General features: G+C 22.4%; 4 protein-coding genes across 4 annotated transcripts; 3 read left to right on the forward strand and 1 right to left on the reverse strand. All coding sequences in view use genetic code 6, as the record gives it.

Moving 5' to 3' along the window:
• Window positions 1–92: 92 nt before the first annotated feature.
• On the forward strand, window positions 93–1499 carry TTHERM_000418498 (hypothetical protein; the record flags this gene model as incomplete). Its single annotated transcript, XM_012795397.1, has 2 exons — window positions 93–720; window positions 853–1499. The coding sequence occupies exons 1-2, from the start codon at window positions 138–140 to the stop codon at window positions 1497–1499; spliced, it is 1230 nt and encodes a 409-aa protein (XP_012650851.1). The 5' UTR covers window positions 93–137.
• Window positions 1500–1947: 448 nt separating this feature from the next.
• On the forward strand, window positions 1948–4807 carry TTHERM_000418499 (hypothetical protein; the record flags this gene model as incomplete). The annotated part of the gene is made up of 12 exons (XM_012795398.1): window positions 1948–1971; window positions 2266–2333; window positions 2381–2467; window positions 2539–2614; window positions 2666–2783; window positions 3098–3729; window positions 3787–3846; window positions 3908–4098; window positions 4195–4282; window positions 4344–4464; window positions 4523–4720; window positions 4770–4807. The coding sequence occupies 12 exons, from the start codon at window positions 1948–1950 to the stop codon at window positions 4805–4807; spliced, it is 1701 nt and encodes a 566-aa protein (XP_012650852.1).
• Window positions 4808–5740: 933 nt separating this feature from the next.
• On the forward strand, window positions 5741–9191 carry TTHERM_00418500 (hypothetical protein; the record flags this gene model as incomplete). Its single annotated transcript, XM_001007305.3, has 2 exons — window positions 5741–8043; window positions 8528–9191. The coding sequence occupies 2 exons, from the start codon at window positions 5741–5743 to the stop codon at window positions 9189–9191; spliced, it is 2967 nt and encodes a 988-aa protein (XP_001007305.2).
• A 1426-nt stretch (window positions 9192–10617) lies between these two features.
• TTHERM_00418490 (microtubule-binding calmodulin-regulated spectrin-associated protein) lies at window positions 10618–16305 on the reverse strand (the record flags this gene model as incomplete). Its single annotated transcript, XM_001007304.2, has 4 exons — window positions 12828–16305; window positions 12619–12769; window positions 10918–12553; window positions 10618–10815 (listed from the first exon to the last, which is right to left on the reverse strand). The coding sequence occupies exons 1-4, from the start codon at window positions 16153–16155 to the stop codon at window positions 10618–10620; spliced, it is 5313 nt and encodes a 1770-aa protein (XP_001007304.1). The 5' UTR covers window positions 16156–16305.
• Between the last annotated feature and the right edge of the window lie 623 nt (window positions 16306–16928).

Below are 16928 nucleotides of genomic sequence, written 5' to 3' on the forward strand. Positions count from 1 at the left end.
ATAAATACTTCTTTCTTAGACCATTAAAATATTGAGATTAAGAATTATAATCAATTTACATTGAAATTAAATATATTTCACACGCATAAATACATAATTTAATATTATAGACAGTATATAAATATCATTAAAAATTAATGCTTTCAAGAAAGGTTTCTTATTAATAAAATCCTGATACTTCAGTAGTACCTAATGAATTTCTTGATTCCCTTCCTACAAATAAATAAATAAAAAATTTTGTGATTTCACGTATTTCTCCATTAAAAAGTAGATTAAAAACTCATTCTGTTAATGATTTAAGCCTTAACAATGATCTAAGTATAGGTGATTTACAGTAGATTTATCAGGTAGAAAAATAAAGTAATTAATTGCAGGTCTCTCACAATAGAGCAGAATATAATAGTTAGTTAGATATCTTAAATAGCTTAAAACATCACCGGAAGGTTTCATCGAATTAATTTGCGTTACCTAAAATTGAAGAAAGAAAAAATTCAAGGATAATGTATTTAGAGGCATATTCTGATGAGAATAAAATGTAAAAGGGCAAAGAAAAGCAAAAGAGATCTGTTAGTTTATCTAAAAATAGAGAGAAAACTCAATAAAATGAAAATTAAATTGATTTAAACAAAAGAAAAAGCATTTAAACTGAAATTAATAATGTCGAATTAGATAATTGGAAGGTGTAAAACTAGTAAAAAAGCACTAAGATTACTAATTTAAGTAATTTTATTTTATTAATAAATTTATTTGCATTTTTACATAAAATATTACATACAATATGAGTTTATCAATAAATAAATAAATAAATAAATGTTAAATTATCAACTAATTTAAAATTAAATATTTAATAAGAAACGTTGAGCCCAAAAATTTAAAAAAAGACACCAAACTAAGAGGAATTCTAAGAATAACTCAAGAAGTAAGTCAAATTTTTTAAGAGAAAATAAGAGCTTGATGGATAAATATTTGAGTAAGTAGAATTATTTTAAAGACAGTTAGAATAAGACAAAGATATAGAAAAAATACTATTCGATACTTACGAAAAAGAAAATAAAGACAACTAAGAAAGAAAATAAAAAATCTAGCAGTAAAATAAATAAACTTCTTTTGTAATTAAACAACAAATATAAGAAAAGGCTTTAAAAAATAAGGAGTAGTTTGAGAAGTTGAAATTAGAAAACAACTAAATCTCTCAATAAAAACAAGATGAAGATAAAAAAAATAATTTAATACTAATATAAAAAAAGAAAGAATTGTAAAATCATTACAAAGAGTTAGCTAAATAAATTTTAATTAAATAAAAATCAAATCAACAAAGTGAAGTCCCTATAAGTAAGCCAAAAGAGCAAAGTTTTAATGACAGAATTTGCAGCTAAGATTAATCTAGGATTTAAAATAGATAGGAAAATTCCAAAAGTATTTAAGGTTTTCTAAAGAAATAGCAAAGAGATTAAAAAGAACACATGTTTCTAGAGTATAAAAATATGTATGATATTTGACTCAAGCTATTAATATGAAATAATTTAATCTCTTTTTTAACAGATAAATATACTAAAAAATCTATTATTATCCAGCTATAATTAATAGAATAAAAAATTATTTAAATTACTGCTTTTTACTTCAGCTTAAATACTTGATTGAATAATTTACTAAATTTTATAATATCTGGCATAATTTCTTTAAAGAATAGTTTAATCAATATTTATTTTAAATTTCTAAAAATTGAATAATTTGCTTCAATTATTAGAAAATAAATTAATTCCTAATAATAGTTCTTATTTATTTATCTATTTATATTTTCTTAAAAATTCTTTTACAAAAAAATTATTTTATTCAAAAGAAAATAAACTGTAAAGCTAAATAAAACATAAAGTATTAATAATTTTATTTAAATTGTTATAAATTAAACATATTAGAATGATTCAATTCCTTGACACTTGATAAGAAATGAATAAACTTTATAAATTAAGAGTATTAACATTAAAAAAATTAAAATATTAAATGAATTTAAATCAAATTTATAATTGAAAAATAAATTAATTTTATTATAAAATTAAATAAATCTAAAATAAATAAAAAACAAGTAGCTTAAATTCAATAAAGCAACTGATTTGTGATATGATTATTATTTTCTTTTAATATCTATTAATAAAATAAGTAGGATTGATAGATAAATAATTAATTAGTGTTGTTTGTTTCTAAAAATTAATTAGCTGAATAGTGTAATTACTTGATTGATTTTGAAATAATTAATATTAAAAACAGTTTGTAAGAGTGAGTTAAAGAGGAGCATCCAAGGGTGATTAAGCTGAGCAGCAGTATAGAGAAATACAGTTTTAAATGAAATTTAAATTCGATTTATTTTTAAAATAAATAATAGGACGTAGCTGTTGCTCGAGCAAAATAAAAAGGAACTTCTTGATAGTTTTTTTACAATTAAGAAACTCCAAGAGAGAGTTCATCGTTTGTAATTCATTAAATATATAAATAAATTTAATCTGCAATAGAAAGATAAAACAAAATATTTAAATAAAATAGGGAACTTGAAAATAAATCGCTTAAAGATGAACGCGATGAAATAAAGAACCATTTTGATGAAAAGAAAGATAAATATGTAATTTAGATTTATTTTAAATTTTTTTGCAATGTTTTTATAAAAATTCAGGAAGATATGATTGATTTGTAACGTACTGAAATCGATCAACTCAAAAACGATAAATAAAAGGCTGAATACGAATATGAAAAAGCTAAGAAGGATTTAGAAGAATTAAAAGAGGAAACAGGTATGGATATTATTAAGAAATTTAAATACATTTAGCGTTTTATTGTTGTGTTTACTATTCTAGTCAATTTAACATCAAGAATAAATTAGTTAAAAAATGATGAATTGATTGAATTAAATAAATAAATAAATATATTTATCAGAACTTGCATCAAATAATATTGAAATTTATATAATATGAATCATTGAACAAACATCTAAAAAGAATCATAAATGTTTTTATTTAAAAGCAATATGAAAAAATAATATTTTTTATTGATTTATTTTAATATAAATAATTTTTCGTGATTTTTAACAAGCAGTTTTATAATAAAGAAAGCATCCTAGAAGAACTAAAAAAGGATTTTGAAAGAGAGAAATCTGACTTAAATGATAAAATTTTAAAGCTAGAAACAAGACTAGAAACTGTTGATATATTTATTAAGAATAAAGCTGACTTAGAAAACGAAAGAAAGAATTTAAAGGAATAGCTTGAATTTGAGAAGAAAGAAAAGCTTAGGGAGTTAGCAGATAAAGATCGTGAAAAAGTACAAGCTACAGATAAGTTGAAGAAAGATATGTTACATAAAATTTAAGAAACAAAGACAAGTTTATTAGCTTTGAAAAAAGAATAATTGCAGACTACTACAAGACTTACTGTTTTATAAAATCATTAGCTCACCACTGAATTAGAATATTAATCTAAGCAAACTGAGAAACTTTTATTTAAAAATTCAAAACTTTAAGAACAAATCTCAGCTTTAAAACGTGATGTTGAAATACATAAATAGGTTGAGTAGGAGTTAGCCAAAAGATCTCATTTTTGCTAAAAATTAATTAAAAAGCTCAGTTAACGCATAAAAGAATTGGAAGATGAAGCTGAATCAAATAAAAAAGAAAAAGATGAAGAGCGTCCACCTGAAATTTCTAAGACACATGAAGCTGAAGACCGCAAAAAAGATGAAATAGTATAAAAACTAATTTTATTAAAAATAATTATTTAAATAAAAAAATTAATATTAAAGATAAATTCACTAGAAAGACACTTAAAAACTGTTGAAAAGAAACTGGCAAAAGTTTAAAATGTAAGATTATTATTTGAAAAAGTGATCAAAAATTAACAGAAAAAATTAATTTTTAAAAAAGGACTGTGATATTTTAAAAAATGAGAATTATTATCTACAAACAAAGATAGAGACAAGTGATTAGAAATATGGAAATTTAGCTGCAGTTATTGCAACAAACTTAGAAAATTTAAAAAATAACTAGCAAAGCGTTTATGAAGATATTCTAGAATAGGAACCTGAATTGAATATTACATTGGATTTAAATGAAATGTAATAATTTTAACCTTTGATTTTCAAAAAAAAATAGAATTATGATTTATTGGTTAGAATTACAAGCTAATAAATTTTGTATTTTTATTCAAACAGAAGGCATAAATAAGTTCATGAATGGAATCTAAAAGAAAAAGAAGGAGTTTTAAATCTCCTTCTAGCTTAAATAAGACCTCTTATGTCTGTAAATTATTTTAAAAATAATTGAAAAATGTTATTAAAGATATAACAAATTTATCAAATAGAAAAAGAACTTGATGCAATCAATTAACACATCTATAGCAAATTAATCTATTAATGTTAATATAATTGACGATTTACAATAAATGTAATAATAGAATAATGCAAATTAAGTTTCACTTCCAAGTATTTTATTAAAGCTTTCAATAAATCATAAATAATAAATAAATTGATCATTTATTAGGAATAAATAATTCAGTAGATTAAAAAGAAGGCTCAATTGAAAATAGTATTTCTGCAGGCGGTGGAGCAAATTAGATTAATAACTCAACAAATGGAGGTTCTAAGAAATTTTAAGATGTACCTTTAGATATTAGCACAAAAATAGTTAAAAGCCCTTTAAGAGATTGGGGTAAACCAGCAACCACACTTCCTTCTTCAAGTAAAATATCATTTTAAACTGAATTTTTAGTAAATTAATATTCTTTAAGATAATAAAAATAAGAATAGAAGGTTTAAAGTATCTTGATACAGACTGCTAGCTGGCTGTCTAGATATCATTAATCAGACAAAATTAAATTATATTTATTATAGAATAAGTATTTATTAAATTATTTGCTTGCTTTAAAGTTATTTTGTGCATATAAATTTGTAAAATATAATTTTGCAAATCTCCTTTCAAATAAATATTTCTCCTCTTTATTAGATTAATTTAAATTTTAATAAAAAATATTAATCTAAGAAAAAAGTTTTTTTAGTTAATTTAAATTTTAGATTATCATTGCTCATCATAATAAATTTTATGTTATAAATTTATAATAGATTAAAATAAATATCTTTTTAATATTTGAAATTTATCACATTTAAAATTATTGAATAGTTCCAAAAATTTTTGAACGGATATTTTAAGTGAGAAGTTACTGTTAAAAACAAATAAAGAAATATAAATAGAGAGATATCAGCATTTATTTTTGATAAGATTTGAATTATTATTTTGAATTTAGATAAAGAGATGCTTAACAACAAGAATAAATTGTATGTCTTAATAGAAATAAATAATAAAATTGAATATCCTTAAAAAAAATGTTTATTTATTTATTACATGGGCTTATTTCGAGATACATAAACAGAATTTATTTATTTATTTATTTTTGAGCTCCTTTCATTTATTTATTAACAATATTTTAATGAAGTATTTTATCTCAAATTGATAGAAAATGCATTTTGTATTATAATAATAATACTAACCTAATTGATTAATGCTTTTTGAGAAAAATTTCAATTAAACAAACAAACAAACTATAAAATCAAATCAAATCATAACAAGAGAAAAAAATACTTCAAAAAGATTTTAAATCAAAAATTTTAATTAATTTAGTTAGCAATTTGCAAATACAAAGAGAAATAATAGTGGAGTATATTATAGAATAAATTTAGTTGTTAGTTAAAGCTAAGACATAGCATGAGTGCTCAAAAGGGAAAGAGTCAAGAAAACTCTTAGCGAGTGAGCTCTATACAAAGAAGCAATAGCAATAGTAATGGTAAGCCTCACAATAATAGCAGCAAAGTTGTTGAAGAAAGGAAGAATGAGATAAAACGCAAATTGTTAGAACAAATGCAATCAGATTTAAGATAGCATCCTGAAGGATAGGCAAAGACTTATGAGACTTTAGAAAATGCTAAAAAACTAAAAAAAATGTTAGTAAATAGTATTTATCAAAATAGAGATCCTCTATACAACCTTATTCATACCTAACAATAAAGTTCTAACAACAATAACTTTAGTAAAGATAACAGCCAAAACAGTTTAAATCAGTTAAATTAGCATTCTTCTTCCACTCTTAGAGTAGTAAAAGTCAGCTAGCAACTTAATCATTAGTAGCCGAATTCGATTAATTAAAAATAAAGAAGCTCAAGCGTTCAAAAAGAGTATTCGTCTGGTAATAAGAATGAATCTTTGCCTCATTATAGCCACTTAAATTGCATACCGAATGATTCTTAAAATAAAAGTAATAGCACTAGTTATAGAGATATATACAATCTAGCAAATAATGCATGTTAAGAACACAAATAACTTACTGAGTAGGAAAAACAAATACTCTCTGGTAAAAAGTAGGTTACATTTTCAGATCCTGCAATCAAGAAAAATCAAAATGCTAATTAGTAAGTTTTTTCTCCTAAGCATTAGTGCTTTCATAAAGAAGGGTGTCCTAAGCATTAATAAAACAACTTATTTGAAAATAATTAATAAGAACTTGATGAGGATTGCATAAATCTTAACTTAGAAAATAAATATGGATTTGTTTCTTAAGAAAAATAAATTTTGAATTACTAAAGTGATAAGCAAGACTTGGAAAACAGAAACAAATTACAAAAAGTTAGAGACATTTTAAATGATAATTAATGCTTCGATAAATTGGGAATACATGAAAATTAACAATAGACAGAAGTTGTTACAATCAAAAAGATTAATGCTAATAATTCATAAAGCAACAATTTTAGTGCAAGAAATACACCATCACCTAAAGAAAGAGATTAAAAGTCAACATAAAAATAAGGTAGGTCATTTTCAGCAAGTAACAGTGCCAAAAAGCATGCATATCAAAACTTAATTGAAAGTGAAGAAGAAAAATAGGAAATACTAAAGAAGATACAAGACTAAAAGGAATTAATGAAACATGAAAATAATTAAAATGACAAAGGCTCTAACAATTAAAATAAGTAATAGGCTTCTATTTAAAGAGATACTACTTTTTCTTCTAAAAAACCTCCAGCTCCTTCTAATATTAGTCACGGTTAATAATAAATTTCTAAGCATTCAAAGCAATCAGTTGGATTATTATAATAAAATAATACCAAATAATAAGAAAAAGATAAAAAAGAAACTATCTAAAAGTAGAGGTCTGTAAGTTCATAGTAATATTCTAATGTATCTACTTCGAAAGGAAATTAATTTAACACTCGCTCTTCAAGCAAAGGTCGCTCAGAGAGTTAGTAAAAAGATAAATCTATTAAAAAAGTAGATGAATAAAATGTTAGCTTTGAAGGTGATAATAGCAAGAGAGAGTAAAAAATCGCTGACTTGTAAAATATGATTGAAAGGATAAAGGTAGAAAATACAAATAGATTAACTAATTTAGAAATAAAGAAATTGCATGAGCAGATGGAAAAAGATAAGTTCCTTGAAAAATAGCAATTAGAAATTAAGCAGTAGTAAAAAACAATATATTTGCTAACTTAGGAAAAAGAACTTTTGTAAGAATAAAGTGATTAGTTAGAAAATAAGTACAAGTAAACTCAAAACAAGTTAAAGATTTTTGATAAGCAAAGAATGGAGTTAGAGGACGAAATATAACGTTAGATTTTATAGGTTTAGGAACTTAAAAATTAAATAAATGAAAACAAAATTTAGTATAATGATTTAAATAAACGTTATGCATTACTGAAAAAATAAAATGATGAATTAGAAAATGAAAAGAATAAAATAAATCAATAAAAAATCAAAATTGAGAATGAAGCCTAGCAAAAAGCCACCTAATTTTAGTGCATGAATAAATAAAACTTTGATTTGACTATAGAATTTGAAAGAAAAAACAAGGAAAGCCAATATCAAATAAATTAATTAATTGAAAAAGTTAACGATATGACTAAAAAGTATGAAGAATCAGCTAAAAATGAATCCATTTATGAGAAAAAATACAAAGCAGAGTAGTAAAAAAATGAATAGCTTAGAGTTGAGCTTAAACTGATTCAAGCACAAGTTTCGTAAAATTTTTTTTTAATTATTAAATTCAATATTTAAAATCTAAAAAATTCATTAATTATTTAATTTAAATTAAAAAAGATCATTTGTTTTAATAAAATTCAACTAATTACTTTAAAATTTTATTTTTTATTACTTAAATTATTAATTAGTAATTCACCCAAATAAATTTCTATTTTTGAATAATTATTAACCAAACAGATTAAGAATTGATTAAATTTTTAATTTACCATCAATCAATCGAACTTTAATTAAGATTTATATACTGTTAATTCTCATTAATTAATCCCATTTTACAAAAAATATTTTTTCTCAAAAGTTTGACTAATTGCAAATATATGAGGAAACATTATATTTTTTTATATTAAATAAATTTATTATTTGTGGTTTTTTAAACTATTTGAGTTGTTATTATTTTAAATATTAATGAATTAGGGTGTATTTACTTTTATTAATTATTTAAATAATATTTTAATTTAATAATAGTGAAAATGAGGAATTAAAAAAGAAAATTAAATAAAAAGAGAATAAACTAGATGAACTTGAGAGTGTAGTAGATGATTTAAAAAGGAAAATCAGAAATAATTTAGATATTGATATGAAGCCTCACTAAAACAAACAATTAATTGAAAAAATTATAGAAAAACCTGTCTACATTGAAAAAAAAGTAGAAATTGAAAAATCTACTTTTAATTCTAACCTTGCTTAAGAGTACAAAGCATAAATGATAAAATGCTAATAAGATATAAGTGAATTAAAGCGTGCACTTATGTAAGAATAAGAACTTCATCACTAAAAGGCGATGGAGTGCGAAACTTGGAAAAACCATGCTTTTTAAATTGAAGATAAACTGAGAGGAGAGTTGAATTTACTGAAATAGAGCATAGATGGTGAAAGAAATATTTTAGATAAAGAATTAAGGGAAAAAGATGTTTATATTTAAGATCTTAAAAGCAAAATAAGCGCTCTATTACTGGAAGTTGAAACTCTAACTCATAAAAATATTGATAAAAATCGCTAAATTGCAAATGAGATAATAAATTAAAATTCTGTATTGCAAGTAAATGATACATACCAGCAGATTCCAAATTATTTTGGCTCATCTCAAAACATGAATAACTAATCCTACATTTCTTACATTCATGGATGAAATAAATCTCATTAAATAGAAAAAAATTAAAATAATAAAATCTAATTAAATATAAAATGACAAGTTAGTTAGCTAATTAATCTATCAACAAATAAAATTATTTAAAATAACATTTAAATAAATATCACAATTCTTAAAGAAAATAAAAGAGATAATCTTTAGAATTAATTAATTAATCAATCAATCAATCTTACAATATGGATTAATTTTCTAAATCTTAATTAATAAAATTTTTCAAAACATTATATTAGAATATCATTTTTCATTAATTAATCATTTAATACTATATAAAAAATCCAAATATAAATAAATAAATCAATCAATCAACCAAATAAACAAAAGAGTAAATCTAAGTAAGATGCCAACATTTATAGAATTTTCGCAATCTTTCTTCTTATCTTACTTAGATTTTCATCTTTCTTCAATATTTCTTAAAATCATATGTAAATAGTATTTTTTTCATTAATTATATTTACTCTAATCGTTTTTATGTACATAATTTACTGACAGATGTATGGTAATTTTATAAACTATTTTTTAATTTTTATTGCAAAATTCATTCATGCTTTTAATATTGAAAATAAATTAAATATCACAAATCTTAACAAAAAACGAATCTTTTAAAACAAATATTTTAATTTAATCAACGAATTGATGAATTTATCATATTTTATACTAAAATATATAAGTTTAATTTTCAATAATTCATTTAAATTAAACTCTAATTATGATATTACAGACAAATAAATTATTTTTTTAAATTTTGTAATTCAAAAGCTAGAAGTAATAAAATTTTGTGATAACTTTTTTACATAACTCAATTAAAGAATCAATTAATTTTTAGCAATTTATGAAATAATAAAATTATATTTGAAAACATAAACTAATTATTATATTTAATATATTTTATTTGTTTTTTTTAAATTAATAATTCAACTATTTAAATAAAATAATTTGAGTTTTTATTTTTGAATGAATATGAAAAATAACCAAAAGAGAAATTCATTTAATTTTGGTTAAATTGTATTTTATAATCTTGAAAAAAGATAAAAACAAACAACAATTTTTGTATTATTAATTCTAAAATATAATTTAAAAAAATATTTTTTTTCTCAAAAAATTAAAATTGATTTGTTTAAATCAAATTTAAATTTAAAGTAGTTAAATAATTCTTAACAATTTGAATAATTATTTTTGAAAAATAAATATATTTTTACAAAATATAATATTGTGTTGATTAAATTATTAGATTTAATTTAAATTATGAGCTATAATTATTAATTTTTAAATAAAATTATTGATGCTTTTTGCTCGTTTTATATAATTTTTTTTAAGAATGTTTTTTAATTATTTATTTTATAATTTATTTTAATAATTTAATTTAACTAAAGAGGTGATTTTTATTATTAATTAAAATTTTATTTTATCATTTCTTTAGAAGTACAGCATCAACTTGATTGCTAAATGCTTTAACTAAAATTTCTTTAAATTCTTTAGAGCCGCTGTCATATCTATAAAAGGCTTGAACAGATGCTAAATCAATTTAAGTAGGAGCAGTGTTTAGCCCAAATATTTTTTTTACTTCATTAGTATTGCTATCCATTGAGTATAATGCTTTAAAATCCTATTTTTAATTAATTAAAATTAATTAAATTAATTTAACAAAAAAAAAAGTGATTTTCTAAAAATAAATTTAAAATAAAATTGATATAAATTAATTTATTACTTAACGGCCATTTATACCCTTGAATAAAACTATGAAATGCTCTTATTATGAGTCTTTTATTTTTTTAAGAGCTATTTCTCTTTCTTTAGAGTTAGTTGGACCTGCCAAACAAACCTTTGTAATTGCTTAAGAAATCAACTACTTATTTGATGGCTTAGAAAAAGGTATACGAGGTTTTGTAGTAGGGTTCTCTAAAACTGATATTTTAGGTGTGAAGTTTTCTTGAAGATCACTTTTATTTTCTTCTTCAATATTTTCCTTTTTTTTGTTGATAACAGGAAGCTTTACTTTTTCTTTTACTGGTTGCTGTCTAACAGGTGACTTTGATTTCGGAGAGTTCTGATTTATAATCTAGTCTCTTTGATTTACTGAGAATATATTTTACTAGTTTTTTGCAAATTAATTTTAATTCTCATTTGCTTTCTTGGCTTACTGCTTATTACTAGGTGTATTATTTTCACTTCTAGCTTAGCCATCTTATTGAGCTTTCTACCTTTACTAAATCTAATAAGAAGGCTACTTTTTATGAGCTTATTTTCTTTCTTTTTATCCTGATAGCTAATCATCTGCTTACAATAGCTGTTTCTACTGAATTTCTTATTATTTCTTTTGTTTTTACATCTCTAACTCTTATATCTTTTTTAATCTTTTAATTTCAAAAGCTTTCTTCTTTCTTTCTAATTCATCATCATCTTTATCACCGAAATCAATTGTCATTGCAACACCCTTTTATATTTACTTTTATTCCTCTTCTTCATCTTCTTATTTGCTGCTTTTGTTATTTTGATTTAAGTTATTTTCTTCATTAGATTCATTAAGACTCTTATCTTATTTTTATGGACTAAAATTATCACTATTATCATCATTCAATTAGATATTATTATCTTAGTTAGTCTAACTATTATTGTCTGCGCTTTCATCATCATTTTCTTCTTTATGATGATGACGTTGATTCTAACCTTTATATGTGTTTCTTTAATTTTAAAATCCTTTATTTTTATTTTGATATTAATTATATGAATTATCATCATCATTTTCTTATTGATAATTATCATTATAATTACTAGCATTTTAATCTTAATCTTAATCATCATACTCTTATTCATAATATTATTATTAATTATAATAATTATTTTGATAATTTTGTGAATAATCTTCATCATTTTGATCTTCTTATTCTTAATCTTCCTCATCATCATCATCATAGTGATTTCTGTATTAATTGTTATAATTTTGACTATAACCTTAACTTTAATCATAGTCTTCTTAATCTTCCTCCTCTCTTTCCATCTCTAACTAATTGCCGTTATAACTATATCCTTTATAACCACCTCTATTGCTTCCAGCATTAATATTTCTTGTTGCCCATAGTTTAGGCTATTCATTTCTATAATTATCTGCTTGCTCATAAGAATTCTACAAATTTTAATCTTAAATTTTTTATTTTAAAGTTAATTCTATGAATTCGTTATCTTAAAATTCCTCACTTTCATGTAGTTTTTACAGTTTACTGTGATAGTTAGATTAATTTGGCATAACATTGCTAGTTTACCCAATAGACTAAGACAATTTATCACTCATTTAAAATTACTTATCTTAAATTTATTAATTAGGCTTTTAATTCCCCCATACTTTTCTATATTTTAAGATTAAAAAGTTATTAAAACATAATAATTTTTATTGAACATTAATATTATTTACCTTTTCTTATTCTCTGTTTACTTTTATTTTTGCCAGAAATCTTCTTCGTTTTCTTCATCATAATTAGGTTTATGAACAACGCTAATGCTTTTAGAATCTGCCTATTGTGATTTTTTTAGGACCGAATCTCTCTCTTGATTAACATTATTATCTATTAAAAATATATTTTTCAAAAATAAATTTTAAATTAAAAAACACTAATTGCTTACATTTCTGATAAATATCATTCTAATTTTTAACAAATTATATTGGAGATCCTTCTATCATTTAAGAATTACAAGATTAATCATATTACTACTCATAAGCTTCCTAAAACTTTAAATCAAATGAGTTTTTAAGGAAGCTTTATTAATCTGGGGTTGACATTTTATCAGAATTATTATTATTTAATGTCTAGTTATTATGTTTTAATTCTGAAATATTGCTCTGCGTGATAAATTATGGTCTGCTTGGTGGTTAACTTAGGAATTTATCTTGATTATATTATTGACTATTACCATTTATTTCTTGTTTAGAGTCTTTCTTTTTTCTCATATTATCAAGTAACTAAGCTCTAGTTTGAGCTGATTTATTTTAGCTTATTCCAGATTTATAAGATTAATTATTTAATGGGCTTTCACTTTCTTCTTATTCACTAAATTTAAATTTATTGCTATCTGCCATTCTTATTTAGTCATTCATAACTTTCTTAATATTGTCTTCAGCATCTTTCAAAATATCTTATCTCTTTCTGTCAAATTCTTAGTTTTTTTAGAGATCTTGCTTGTTTATCTATTAATTTTATTTCACTTGCCTCATTTATTATTTTAACTATTTGAAAGGATTTACTTCTTCATTAAATTAAGCTGTTTAGTCACAATAAGGTAATTTTTAGGTATCGTTAAAATCCTAAGAAGGCTTTTGAGATTTTCTCAGCTCAACTGATTTCTGTTATTTGGTATGATTAATAGCCATTCCTAAAAATTTATCACTGTCTCTTGCTCCAAAAGTTTAAAAATTTTCATTCAAGCTATCGTCTTCATAGCTATTCTTTTTAATATTTTGTCTTTGCTTTTAAGATTCATTCAGATTGTTTTATTTACCAAATGATTATTAATTTTACACTCCAAAACTTACTATCATAGGTTCTTCGTTTGTTTACTTGCTTCCTTATAATTTTGTGCTTAAGGAAGCTTCATCTTACAATTCTTCTTTATCATCTTCACTTTAATCTTGAGCATCATCTTATTGATCACTATAATCACTCAATTATTTTAGCTAGTTATCATTAGAATTTTGCTTATTCATACCTTTTACTTCATTCATAAGTTTTTAAGGAGCAGCATAGTTGTTTCCAATATCTTCGAATTCAGTTTATTCAAATTAATTTTCTTAATTACCATCAAAATCTTCTTCTTCTTCGCCTTAGTTTTCAATTTATTCTTCTTCTTCGTTGCTATCTTAATTATTATAGTTTGAATTATAAAAGTTCCCTTAAAGCTAGATAGGATTAGACTTGAAAGTTTAGAAAACTTTAGGTGCTGTATTGTCTCCTTTATCTTCTTAGCATTCGTTTTCGAAAAATTCTTCTATTTTAGAAGCTGATTGCTTGTTAAAAGATTTGTCAGATAAATTTTTTAAAGATTATTTTTTGCATTCTGTTTCGGAATCTTCTTGATCTTGATTGTTTTATATTTAAGACCCTTTATTAAAAATAGGGAATCTTTCATTTTGTGCTGAAGATTTCAAGAAACGTTATGAACCATTTGATGCTGCACTTAAATTATTATTTAAGTTTTAAGAATCGTTAGAAAATTTGCTGTTATTTTTATTTTAAAAATTAAAATTGGAGGTATTTTATTATTAATTTGTCTCTTCTTCCTGATCAGATTCATCAAAATCTTCCTGCTGGATACAAGGACTGGAAGAATATTTATTTTTTTTATTTTTTTATTTTAAAAAGCTGGACTATTTCTGTTTATCTTAATTTTATACTTTGCTTACTCTTTCTTAGCTTTCCTAAACAGAAAAGCTCTTATTTTAATTATTTTTTTAGTGAGATTTACTTTATTTTTCTAAAAATGGGTATTAAGCATCTACTTAAACAGATTCTGTGTAGTCAATTTCGTCTTAAAATATTTAATCCCTTATAGATTTATTAAGTTAACTTACTTTGATTGAGGCATCAGCTTTTTCAAATTGCTTTGAGTTTTTGCCAGAATTGTTTTCAAATTCTGTTTTTTGAATGGAATTACTTTATGATTTATTGTGAATTTTACTCTGATAACTATTAGACACATTACTCTTTTAAAATGATTCAGGCATTTTTGCTTATCCTGTCATATAACTAGAGGACTTTTTTTATGTTTCTAATTTTGATCTTTGAACAGAATCACTGATTCCATTATTTGTTGAGGCTTTATTGCTTATTACACTTTCTCTATTTTATACTGGATAATTACTAATAATCTCTTCTTCTCCAACGTAGTTTTGTGACTAAACCATCTATGCCCTATTACTAGTTCCTTTCTAACTCTAATTATTCTTATCAATCATAGTATTGCTAGTTTAAGCTATTGATTTTAAAGGAGGTAGTTAATTTAATGAGTCTACCGGGTACATTTAAGACAATTAATTTTCTGAGCTATTTTCATTTTACTCATTTTATTGTTAATTTTTTTGACCTTTTTATTCTACTTTAAAATTTTATGATTGACGTTCTTGATAAATCCTCTGTTAATTTTTATTATTTTAATTATAGTCTAGAGTATCATTTAAATCATCTTTTTCTACATCATTTTAATCTTCCTATTTAAATCTATATTATTTATCATGCTAATTAGATGAATCTTTATAACCTGCTTATGCATTTTTATTACTTGTTTAATTTTATTTTTAATCTTAATTTGTTTAATTCAACATTTCTTCTATTACTTGCTATTTCATCAGCATATTCTTCTACTTAGCTTATTATTATTTTAATTCCTATGTTTTTTATATTTTTTTCATCTATTCTTAAATCTATAACTACATCAAATACTTATCTTTGACATTAATTTCTTCTTTTTGATACTCCTTTACAACAACATTATTGTATGCATTTTTTATTTCTTTTGGCTTTTCTTGCTAGTATTTATCTGAATCTGGTTCTATTTCAGCTCTTTATTCTTCGATATCCTCTAAAGAGATAACCTTTTTCAGCATTTAAACAGGTCCTGCTTATTTGTTTTACACTACATCTTTTGCTTATCTAATATTACCTTAGTCACTAGGTTTTAATGCACTATTAGGTCTTTTTTATACACTACCTTAACCTGTTGGAGGTAAACTACTCTTTTTATTGCTTTCTTTTACATTTGAATTAATAGTTAATGATTACTATCCTACTGCACTTTATTTCTAAAGTTTAGATTCCTATTATTATTTTAGTTTCTCTTCTTTAGCTTTAGCTTCTAATTCCTTTTTCTTCTTTTCTTCTATAACTTTTTTTTTCATCTATGCTTCTTCTAACTTTATTCTTTACTATTCTAAGACACTAAGTCTTTCGAAAGAACTCATTTTATATTGAAAAACTAATTCTTTCTTTCTATATAAGTTATGCTATATTAATTAATCAATTAAAAGAATCTCTTATTATTAATTTTTTAACAAAGAATGTTATCTAATTAATGAAGATAAAGTAAAAATATTAATAGAAAGAATTAAGAAGTTTGTTTTGTGGAAATTATTATTAATATAGCAAAATTTTTAAATTTTTCAATTTTAATAACAAAGAAAATAGATAGATAGATATTAGCTGAATTGAATTAGCCAACCTATCAATTTAATTGTTTAATTTTTGAATTTAATAATTTTAATTATTTAAATGATTGTAAAATTCTATAAAATCATTATAATCTTATATTATTTCTAAAATTAATAATTGTTTTATTAAATTTTTACTACTTTCCTAAATAAAAATGTATTTCTTCTTTACCATTTTTTATTTTGTCTGAAACCATATTGAAAATTATCCAAATTCATGAAAGATTAAATTAAGGCTCCATGGTATTTAAAATTAAAGATCTGTTATAAAATTAAAATATTATTATAATTTAATTAATCATAATTAAAAGAAGCTAGTTCATATTTAAAATATTTATTTTATATCTTTTATACTCAAAAATTTACTAAATGCATAGATAGATAGGATATGTAGTAGGTAGATTTAAAATGAATAAAGAAATATTTTTTAAGATTGTAAAATTATTATAATATGATCTATATGACAGTTATGGAGTAGGCAATTTAAATAAATTATAGAAAGAACTTAATTTTATTTATTATATTTA

Source organism: Tetrahymena thermophila (genome assembly GCF_000189635.1).
Source record: "Tetrahymena thermophila SB210 genomic scaffold scf_8254814, whole genome shotgun sequence".
Taxonomy (NCBI): Eukaryota; Ciliophora; class Oligohymenophorea; order Hymenostomatida; family Tetrahymenidae; genus Tetrahymena; species Tetrahymena thermophila.